At 56.2% G+C, this 11,503-nt stretch overlaps 1 protein-coding gene across 1 annotated transcript; it reads right to left on the reverse strand.

Annotated features, from left to right (window-relative positions):
- Nucleotides 1-1,230: 1,230 nt before the first annotated feature.
- On the reverse strand, nt 1,231-11,111 carry LOC115833776 (DNA (cytosine-5)-methyltransferase 3-like; the record flags this gene model as incomplete). The annotated part of the gene is given in 11 exon segments (XM_030808606.1): nt 1,231-1,298; nt 1,301-1,369; nt 2,034-2,109; nt 4,739-4,827; nt 6,197-6,284; nt 8,277-8,448; nt 9,177-9,289; nt 9,373-9,452; nt 10,651-10,695; nt 11,007-11,015; nt 11,018-11,111. Coding segments are annotated over 11 exon segments (903 nt in total), but the record flags the coding sequence as incomplete, so codon positions are not given.
- Between the last annotated feature and the right edge of the window lie 392 nt (nt 11,112-11,503).

The following is an 11,503-nucleotide window of genomic DNA, read 5'->3' on the forward strand; positions in this document are numbered from 1 at the left end:
GAACCTCCTCCTGATAAGGGACCCCCAACCATGGACCGGCTCCGGCCGGTTTACAGAGGCTGCGCACCTGAGTGCCTGTGTCCTGAGAAGACCTGAGGTTTAGGGCCTCATTGAGACACACTGACATGTTAAGACTCCACTTCAGAGTGAACACAGGTCGTATGTTACACGCATGTTTGTTTAGTACGCATGCAGCAGGACCCGCTTCATGAATATTCACCTCTCCTCCATAACCTGCTGCACAGGTTTAGCCAACCCAGTCAGCATGGTCAGCACGGAGCTCCTGCCCCAGCCACCCCTCCCCTTCGAAGTGTCTCGTCCTGGCTCCTCTGGTCTTGGCGGAGGCTGTGCTTCCCAGCCTGGGGGACAGGGCCTTGCAGGCTGTGCCCCTTTACAGAAACAAAGTCTCCTGTTCTAAAAGCAGACCTTGTGATTTTCAGCTCATGGCATTTGCTCCCCTTCCGAATAGCTGGATTTGCATTCCAGCCACTCCATGAGATTCCAGCCCCAAAGAACCTCGACCCGCCTGGACCCCCAGCAAAGGCTCCGGCCCACAGGTGCTGCCCACTCGGTGGGTCGGGCCCCGCTGGTTGTGCCCCTCCATGGGACCTGAGAGCATGGGAACTTCCCCTTCCTGAGCCTCACACTGTCTCCGGTGGCTGAGGTGTGGCCGTCCCTTCCCAACCCTGGAAGGTCTGGAACACCCGGCCCATCAGCCCCAGGGGGGACCCGTCAACTGAGTCCAAAAGTGGCTGCTCTGACAATCAGGATTCAGATGTGTGAAGAAAAGGCTGTAGTGTGTGGTGTGAGTATGCATGCACGTAGTGTGCCTGTTGTATGTGGCAAGTGTGTCCCTGTGTGGTGGTGCATGAGTACAATGACTGTGCACATGCACACTGCAGTGTGTGTGCACCTGTGGGTGCGTGTGGTGTGATGTGCACGTGCGTGTGTGGAGACTGAGGGGCAGGGGCAGGAGGTGAGCCCCTGAGGCTGTGTTCTGTGAGCACAGGAGTGGTGTGAGGTGGGACTGCCCTCTAATGCTGTCTTGAAGGGGCTTCGCGTCCCAGGCCACGGTCCCTGCCTGGACTGCACAGCAGCTCTCCTGGGCCCTGTACAACCTGGAAACCAGGGGCCGCAAGGAGCCAGGCCCGGAGCCTGGGGTGTAGACTGAAAAGCCCCTCCCTCACGTGGGCAGGGGTCAGAGGGAGGCCCACGCAGCCCTGCACACACCTCCAGGAAGCGAGACGCGACATCCTGGTCTTCTTTGTTCAGCACCAGATTGTCCACGAACATCCAGAGAAGGGCCTGGGGCTGCCTGGCTTGGGCCGTGCGTACTGCAGGAGCCGGTGGAACTGGAACAGGTACCAGCCTGGGGTGGGGTGAGGGGGCAGGGCTGAGGGGGGTCTGGGGGGTGCTGGTAATGGAGGCGCTGTTCAGGTGCATCTGGGCGGGGGCCTAAGGAAACTGGGCTTGAGAGCAGGCTGAGGGGGCCTAGGGATGCACCAGCCTGGGTCTGAGGGGTCCCCCTGACCCTGTCCCTCCAACAGCAATGGAGCCCTGCCCAGTGCTGGGGCCACAGAGATGTGAGGACCCCTCCTCCCCAGGCAGGCCTAGATTTGGGAAGAGACAGACAGGCAACCCCGAGGGAGGAGCTGATGCAGAGTGCATGCCGAGACACAAATACTGCCTTTTAGAGGAAGCTCCAGAGGACACGTGAGCTGCAGTGATGTGGGCACGCTGGGGGCTGCACGGGGTCAGCGGGAGGCTTGTGGGGCACAGGGAAGCCTGCAGTGATGGGGACGCTTACTCTGTTGCTCATGATGAGGGGTGCATGGGTGTGGAGCTAGCTCAGAACTCATCCAGTCGGACACGCTGAATGCATGCAACTTACTGTATGTCAGTGGTGCCTTGATAAAGCTGTTTTTGAAAAATGCTGACAATCTGCAGTTTCTGCCCTGGCATGGAGGTGTGAGGAGAGAGGAGAGGAGACAAGGGTGGTGGGGACAGGCTGCCAGAACTGAAGCATCACTCACTGGGAGGACGGTCACAGGTGTGGCCCAGGGGAGGTGTGGCGCCATACAGAAGATCAAAGGGTCCCCACTCCTCCACCTGCAGGACAGAGGGGCGTGGGCACTGAGAGGCAGCAGCAGTGGGCAAGGTCGTGTACAGCAGCACGAGATGACCCCAGGGCAGACCCTGCTCAGCTCGCAGGGCCCACAGGCCGGGGCAAGCCGAGGAGTTGAACCCACTAGGGCAGAGCCTTCCACAGCCACCACCAGCCTCGGGGGCTGCCTGCCTGGAGCCCAGAGGAGAACGCTCCGGGTCTAAGGTGAAGACTCTGTGCCATGCATTGGGGACTGAATTCTTTTTTTTTTTTTTTGAGACGGAGGTTTGCTCTGTCGCCCAGGCCCTGGAGTGCAGTGGCGCAATCTCGGCTCACTGCAAGCTCCGCCTCCCGGGTTCACACCATTCTCCTGCCTCAGCCTCCCTGTAATCCCAGCACTTTGGGAGGCCAAGGCGGGTGGATCACGAGGTCAGGAGATCGAGACCATCCTGGCTAACACGGTGAAACCCCGTCTCTACTAAAAATACAAAAAATTAGCCAGGCGAGATGGCGGGCACCTGTAGTCCCAGCTACTCGGGAGGCTGAGGCAGGAGAATGGCGTGAACCCCGGGGGGCGGAGCCTGCAGTGAGCCGAGATCGCGCCACTGCACTCCAGCCTGGGCGACAGCGAGACTCTGTCTCAAAAAAAGAAAAAAAAAAAAAAACCCACAAAAGCTTGTGGAATGGGTGTTTTTGACCTGGTATATTGTGACTCTGCTGTGGCATCACACGACAGACAGCAGACCTCCTTATTTTAACTCAGGCATTCCTTTCTACTGACTCCGAGTTTTTAAGCGAAGCTTAACTCTTTCAACCAACTGCCAACTAAAGAATCCCTCAACCCACCTATAACCTGTAAGCCTCAAAATATCCCGCCTTTTGGGGCTGAACCAATGCACATCTTCTATGTACTGATTTATTGATTGATTGATTTTTTGAGATGGGGTCTCGCTGTCACCCAGGCTGTAGTGCAATGGCGAGATCTTGGCTCACTGCAACCTCTACCTCCTGGGCTCAAGCAATCCTCCTGCCTCAGCCCCCTGAGTACCCCCGGGTGCACACCACCATGCCTAGCCAACTTTTTTGTAGTTTTGGTAGAGATGGGGTTTCAGCAAGTTGCTCAAACTGGTCTTGAACTCCTGAGCTCAAAGTGCTGGGATTACAGGTGTGAGCCACCGCGCCCGGCCCGTGTACTGTTTTCTGATTCCACCTGCAGTTCCCATCTCCCTGAAATGTATAAAACCAATTGTGCCGGGTGCGGTGGCGGGTGCCTGTAGTACCAGCTACTTGGGAGGCTGAGGCAGGAGACTCGCCTGAACTCTGGAGGCGGAGGTTGCAGTGAGCCCAGATTGTGCTATTGCAACCCAGCCTGGGCAACACAGTGAGACTCCATCTCAAAAAAAAACAAAAAACAAAAAACAAAAAAGCCCCCCAAAACTAAACAAGATAGTCAAATATCAGAACCCCGCCTCCTGATAGCACCAGTCTACAATGGACCCCACTTCCCTGGACCCCCTCAAATCACATAACAGCTCGACTCCCATTAGCCCCAAACTCCTCGTGCCTCCGGAGCATCCTTTTGTGTCCTTCCCCGATGTAGCAAGTGGATAAACCTAACTGTTGACGGCAGGTGCGACCTGAGGGTCTCCGAGTGCCAAAAAGGCATGGCGGGGTGGGGAAAGCGGAGGTGAGGGGGGCTGCTGGTGCCAGGCCGGGACCCCCCAAAAGACCTGTACACATGCGGCTGCTCATGCTTCTCTGACAGCAGCATGGGAAGGCACCAGGTCAGCGGGGAATCTGGCCCACAGAGGGAACGCACAGCTGGAGCTGTGTCACCTCCTTCCAGCAGCAGGAGGATGCTTTCCAACAGTGACCAGTTGTCCAGGTCAAGGCTCGGCCTCCTCATTTCAGAGTGTGGAGTGGGGGTTCAGCCCCTCCTTGCCGGACAGCGCCCCATCACAGGCAGTGAAAATTGGCTACTTGGATTTCAAGATGTTGGACAAGATGTTTGCCCAACTGCCCTGCTCTGAGCTCTGGGCTCTGGGCTCTGGGCAATGCTGGGACCACCAAAACATGCTGCTCAGCCCTCCGCTTCGGGGCATCACAGTGGTGGCTGGGCCGGCGGGGGTGGGGCTGACTCCTGCCAGACCCAGGACACCCACCGGGCTGCCAGAGGCCCCCGTGTGTTCAGGGCTCCTCCCAGCCGCTGCCGCCGCCTCCTTGCCAGCCTCATCCTTGGCATTTCCTCTGAGGACACTCGCACCCCTGCCCCCACCGCAGTGTCTGAGAGTGTGCGGCGTCCTTCCTCGCTGTGAGGTGTACTCTGGGTAGTGTACTCACGTCCTTCCTCACTGTGAGGTGTACTCTGGGTAGTGTACTCACGTCCTTCCTCACTGTGAGGTGTACTCTGGGTAGTGTACTCACGTCCTTCCTCACTGTGAGGGGTACTCTGGGTAGTGTACTCACGTCCTTCCTCACTGTGAGGGGTACTCTGGGTAGTGTACTCACGTCCTTCCTCACTGTGAGGTGTACTCTGGGTAGTGTACTCATGTCCGTCCTCACTGTGAGGTGTACTCTGGGTAGTGTACTCACGTCCTTCCTCACTGTGAGGTGTACTCTGGGTAGTGTACTCACGTCCTTCCTCACTGTGTCTGTGACATCATCCACATGCTTCAGCTGTCCCGGCTTAGAACCACTTTCCAGAAAGCCCAAACTCGTCAGCTCTGGATGGGGAGAGATCAGAAGGGCCCAGAGGGTGAGTGTGGATTGTGCCCCTACAGGGACTCGAAAAGGCTGACGGCTGATCGGAGCACCCTTCTACCATTAAGGAGCCAACTTTATATTTTTGTTGCTGTTTTGAGGTGGAGTCTTGCTCTGTCGCCCGTGCAGGGGCAAGATCTCGGCTCACTGCAACCTCCGCCTCCCAGGTTCAAGCGATTCCCCTGCCTTAGCCTCCCGAGTAGCTGGGATTACAGGCGCTCGCCACCACGCCCAGCTAATTTTTGTGTTTTTAGTAGAGACAGGGTTTCACCATGTTGGCCGGGCTGGTCTCCAACTCCTAACCTCAAATGATCCACCCATCTCAGCCTCCCAAAGTGTTGGGATTACATGTGTGAGCCACTGCACCCCGCCCAACTTTATCTTTTTAATGATGTAGCAGGATTATTAAGGTTGGAGGTTTTTGTCTCACAACAAGCTAAACAAGCAAAAATTGCCAAGTATTGATTTAAGAACGTCAAGCACGGCCGGGCACAGAGGTTCAAGCCTGTAATTCCAGCATTTTGGGAGTCCGAGGCGGATGGATCGCCTGAGGTCAGGAGTTCAAGACCAGCCTGGCCAACATGGTGAAACCCTGTCTCTACTAAAAACACAAAAATTAGCTGGGCGTGGTGGCAAGCACCTGTAATCCCAGCTACTTGGGAGGCTGAGGCAGGAGAATTGGTTGAACCCAGGGGGCGGAGGTGCAGTGAGCCGAGATCGAGCCTGGGCAACAGAGAGAGACTCTGCCTCAAAAAAAAAAAAAAAAAAGGATGTCAAGGACGTCAAGGACTGTATTACAGCGCCAGGCATTTCTGGGATGCGATGTCACCTCTGGCTATCTGGCTAGGAAATCCACAGAGCAGTGGAGTCCACTCCACTCTGCAGCTGGTGTGAGCTGCAGAGCCCTGGAACGGCCTTGGAGGAGGCCCCGGCTTTCTCAGCCCCGCCTGGGCAGCAAGACCTTGGGCAGGCTGTGCGGGTGCTGCGAGATCGGGCTCCTGGTCGGCTGCATGGGGCAGATATGTGCTCCCGCGTGAGGGTGCTCTGAGACGCTGTGGGCCTTAGCAGATGTCCCAGTGGGACCCATCCCTAACAGCCAGAGGAGAGGGAGTGTCTTCATGGATTCGGCTGTGCCTGCGGGGCCCAGAAGACGAGTGCCATTTCCAAAGGCCCCAGTGCAGGGTCAGCTGGGCCCAGGGTGGGGAAGGGTGCAGGTCACCAGCAGCTGGCCAGCTTAGGTGGGGGGTGGGGAGCCCCGGGGGGTGGCCTGAGGGGCAGTCAGGTGTGTGGAGGCATCTTTCCACGTGTGTCTTTGGGATGTCACTGACTCACCTTTCTTGATGTTTTCAAAAAGGGACAGCACCCGGACCGGCTGTCTCCTCCACACAGGCACGGTTTCGAACATCTCAAGGGGATTCTCCTATTTATTAAAAAACCAAAACAGGACATTTTGCCGGCTGCTTGGTTACAGAGCCCTTGAGTTACAATGAAAATTCTTCCCTGGATGAGCACTCACTTACCGGAGACACACCTAAGACGCACCTGCTGAGGCTGACTGGGCCTGTCCTGACCAGCACTGCCCCCCAGGAAGGCCAACTCCAGCCCCTGCCCCAGCAGTCTCCCGCTCTGACCGGTCTCCAGCCGAGAGACAGTAGGTGTGGAGGGGTTTGCTGATTTTTTTTTTTTTTGAGATGGAGTCTTGTTCTGTCACCCAGGCTGGAGTGCAATGGTGCAATCTTGGCTCACTGCAACCTCCACCTCCCAGTTCTCCTGCTTCACCCTCCCGAGTAGCTGGGATCACAGGCACGTGCCACCATGCCCAGCTAATTTTTGTATTTTTAGTAGAGACAGAGTTTCACCATGTTGGCCAGGCTGGTCTTGCTCACCCAGGCAGCTTCCAGAACCTCAGAGAAGAGAGCCCCACGCCCAGAGATGCCGGGGAGAGGTGAGCCTCGGGGCAGGTGAGGCCTGTGGTTTTCCCTGCCCCTGCCAACCTGATGGGCCAGGCGGACAGCCAGCTCTGGCCTCACGTGCTCCCTATTAAAGGGCCAACCCCCAAGGCCTGAAACTTGGGGGCCTCGGCTTTCAGAGTGCTAGGCTCTGTTCCTATAAAATACCTTCCCATCTGACCCTTTCCTTCGAATCGGAGCAGGCTGAAGCTTGCTAGGCAGGGAGAGATGACTTCGTTCAGCCTTAACAGATGTGAGCTGGAGGCCAGTGCAGTTTCATGATCAGCTCAGGGGCCCCTTGCTCCCCATTGGCCGCCTCATGGGGGGCCACACCCCTTCTATAGGAGCTTCCCGTGGCTGGCCTGCAAATTAAAACAGACTGGAGGGGCTGGGCCCGGGGGCTCATGCCCGGCATCCCAGCACTTTGGGAGGCCAAGGCAGGTGGATCACTTGAGATCAGGAGTTCAAGACCAGCCTGGCCAACATGGTGAAACCCTGTCTCTACTAAAAGTACAGAATTAGCCGGGTGTGGTGGCAGGTGCCTGTAATCCCAGGTACTCGGGAGGCAGGAAGGAGAATCGCTTGAACCTGGGAGGCGGAGGTTGCAGTGAGTCAAGATGGTGCTATTGCACTCCAGCCTGGGCAACAAGAGCGAAACTCCATCTCAAAGATAAAAAAATAAAAAACAGACCAGGGGACTTAGCACAGCAGAAATTATTCTCTCACAGCTCAGGAGGCCAGAGGTTTTGAAGTGAAGGTGTGCTGGCAGGCGTGCCTCCCTCAGAAGGCACCAGGCGAGGACGTGCCAGGCCTCTCCCCCAGCTCCTGGGGCTGCTGGCGCCCATGGCTGGTGGACGCCTCAGTCCAGTCTCTGCCTCCATCATCACGTGGCTGTCTTCTCCGTCTCCATTTCCCAAATCTCTTACAGTGACACTAGTCGCTGCGTTGAGGGCCCACCCTAAATTTGGAATGATCTCACCTCGCGATCCTTAACTAAATTACATCTGCAAAAACCCTGTTTTTCCCAGGTATGGGATGGAGACTTGGGTGTCCCTCTCAGAGGGACACAATTCCACCTTCTCTGCCTTTGTCTGAGGTTCCTGCCGGCCCCCCGGCTCCTCGGCTGGACTCCCAAAACAGCCCACACCTGGCCAGCACAAGCCCAGGCATTTGCTCCTGAGGACTGGACTTTGAGACGTGCCAGCCACCCTCTCCGGGCCCCTCTCCTATCTGCTACCAGGGCCTCGTTCCTAGGCTTGGAAGCAACAAAACTGCCAAAGCAGTTTACCCAAAGCCACCATCAAGTGGAAGCCACTATCAGAGGAACCCAGGAAAGAGTGTGTGCTCCCGAGCCTGCAGCTGTAGTGCCCATCGGCACACCTGCATGCTGCAGCAGGAACCGAGGGAAGGCCGTAAGTCAGGGCCTGCTGCTGCCGGGTCCTGCCCCTCCATGGGTTCCTTACCGACTCTCGGTCGTAGAAGGCCTTGAGCTGGCTGCGCCACTTCCTCCGACGCTGCAGCAGCCCGTTTCGGGAGAAGGGCAGGCACAGGAAGCACACCCAGTTGCTCATAGCATGCACCTTCCCCGACGTCCCGGGGCCGACCAGGCTATCCACACATTCGAAGCAGTAGCATCTAAGGCCAAACAGAAAACCACAGCAGCAGACATGACAGCCCGCCTATCCCGAGGATGGCGGAGGTGGGCCTGAGCCTTGTTTTGGAGGGAAGTCACGCTGGAGCTCCCTTTGGGAAGACCAGGTGGTGGACTGGGAAGGGGCACACGGTCCTTCCTAGAGACGCAGAGTGACAGGAGCCGAGCCAGGTGCAGAAGACAGGGAGGTGGATTCACAGGCAATGACAGATCCAAGGAACCCCCTAAGCCACCTGTCTGCCCCCAAACTCAAGCCTGCAGAAACAGTGTAGGGACTCCCAGCAAAACCAAATGTAGCAACACCAGCTGGGGGAGAACGTGAGGTGGGGGGAGCTGTAAATCCGAGGATGGCCCAGAAGGACCGAGGAGAGGAGCCCACGGAGGGAGCTGAGGCGGGGGAGTGACGAATGAGGGGTGCCCCTTGTCACCTCGGTCATGACCGGCAGCCTGGGGTGTGGGGTTTCCATCGCTCCCCTGCACAGTGATGTGGCAGTACCAACACCCAAAAGAAAAATCACAATCGCCAACCGTAGACACCCGCCTCCCATAGCTCAGGGCTCTACGCCAAATGATGCATTGGAGACAGAAATCGGAAGCTCTCAGGGAAATCATCCATTTGGGAGCAAAATCCACCCACACTCCAGAATGAGTAGCTCAAAGGATGGGTGTGTCCTCAGCCCCTTCACCCCCCTGGGCAGGCCCCTCGCCTCACCGGGTGCAATCAGGGTTTCCGCAGATGAGCAGCGTCTCTCCGGAGCAGCAGATGGAGCAGTAAGATTGGTACCCGTCATCGTCGTACAGGAAGAGGGCATCCAGGAACTTGTCCTTGGAAGGAGCAAAGCAAGGCTGGCTTTGTGTCATCCGTGCTCTGAGGCCATGAGGGAGTCACCCCCAGCCTCTCTGCCTACCTTACACGGGGTGCAGATCCCTCCCTCAAACAGAGGGTGCTGCGTGTGAACCTGGAGACTTCCGCAGCAGATGCAGATGTCTAAAGAAAACATTCAAAGCACAGTTTTCCCAGTGCCATCAAATGCAGCAGACAACTTAAGAATAAATTTAGCCAAACAAATATGAGGCTTATACACTGAAAACTGCAAAGAAGCATTGTTGGAAGATATTAAGGAAGATGGAACAAAATGGAAAGATATCCCATGTTCATGGATCAGAAGATTTAACATTGGCTGGGTGTGGTAGCTCATGCCTGTAATCCCAGCACTTTGGGAGGCTGAGGTGGGCAGATCACCTGAGGTCAGGAGTTCAAGACCAGCCTGGCCAACATGGTGAAACCCTGTCTCTACTGAAAATACAAAAATTAGCTGGGCATGGTGACAGGTGCCTGTAATCCCAGCTACTTGGGAGGCTGAAGCAGGAAAATCGCTTGAACCTGGTAGATGGAGGTTGCTATGAGCCAAGATCATGCCTCTGCACTCCAGCCTGGGGGACAGAGTGAGAGTTTGTCTTAAGAAGAAGACTTAATATTGTTAAAATAGCATGAGTCCCCAAGTGGATCTACAGAGCCCTCTCAAAATCCCAGCTGGCTTTTTGGCAGGAGTTGACAGGCTGATCCTAAATTCATACGTAAATGCAAAGGATCCAGGAAAGGCAAACCCATGTTGAGAGAAAGTCGAGGAGTGGTTGCCTAGAATTAAAGGAAGGGAAGCAAGAAGGGGGAATTGGGAGTGACTGTTACTAGATATGGGTTTTCTTTTCGGGGTGATGAAAACCTTCTAAAACTAGATGGTGATGATGGTTGCTGACTCTGTAAATAAGCTAAAATACATTGAACTGTATGCTTTAAATGAAGCTACAGGGGCCTTGGGAGGGGGAGAAGGGATACATGTGGCACAGTGGTGTCCACTGCCTCCTTCCAGGATCTCACCGTCACCCAGGCTGGAGTGCAGTGGTGTTATCATAGCTCACTGCAGCCTCGACCTCCCCAGCTCAAGCAATCCTCCCACCTCAGCTTCCTGAGTAGCTGGGATGACAGGTGCATGCCACCATGCCTGGTTAATTTTTATTCTTATTTATTTGTAGAGACAGAGTCTCACTATGTTGCCTAGGCTGGTCTCAAACTCCTGGGCTCAAATGATCCTCCCACCTTGGTCTCTCAAAGTGCTGGGATTATAGGTGTGAGCCACTACACCCTGCCTCTTTTGTCTGGTGTGGGCCAACATGCAAACACTCACCTTCTATATTTCGCTGGTTAGCCTTGACTTCATATGCAATAAGATCTGGAAAAGATAAGAAGTAGCCCCTTTCTTCTTCCTCTGATCTCTTAATTTAAATTCGGCCAGGAAGTGAGCATCACACATTCGTTTTCCAAAGACACAGGAGCCTGAGGTCCCCTGCCATCCCGCCCTCACACCTTATCTTGGTGTGTTAAACGCCCATGCCTGGGGGAAGACTATGGGTGGGGAACCTACTGCCCCAGCCGGGTGTCTGAATAATGCATGAATACTCCAGAAGCCTGGAACTCCAGACCTCATCCAGGCCTGGGGTCAGCATCCTAAGTGACTGGTCCAATAAGCAGATGAGCCCTCACCTCTGCCTGTCCGGGTGAAACAGAGCTTGAGAGCTCACTGGATCCCACCAAAATCACATCCATGCTGGGCTCAGCCTCCGGGTCCAGGGCTGGGATGTCCGCCATGGGGATGCCTCGTCAGGACACACGGACACAGACGTGAGAAAGCCGTCAGCCCCTGCTCAGATCCCTGGTGCACCCCAGCACAGGAAGCAGCTTGCTGAGCAGACCCTGACTAGCTCAGGCCACCTGAACCCCCGCAGTGACACCCACGTGCCCAATGAAGGGATGAGGGGCAGGACAGCCAAGGCCGGTGCCAGCCCTGAGAGGGGCTCGAGGGTCCCCTGAGGCGTGCCCCCCACCTGCCTGGCCCTGTTACAACATGGAAGATGGGGCAGAAAGGGGAGGGCAGGGGCCTCATGAGGACCTGGGGCCAATGGCCGCTGTAGCCCCTGCTTTCCTCTGGGCCCAGCCTTCGACCCCTCAGGGACCCCCATGCTCCAGCCTCCCACAGTGTC

Source organism: Nomascus leucogenys, unplaced genomic scaffold, assembly GCF_006542625.1.
Source record: "Nomascus leucogenys isolate Asia unplaced genomic scaffold, Asia_NLE_v1 000707F_120825_qpd_obj, whole genome shotgun sequence".
NCBI classification, from domain to species: domain Eukaryota; kingdom Metazoa; phylum Chordata; class Mammalia; order Primates; family Hylobatidae; genus Nomascus; species Nomascus leucogenys.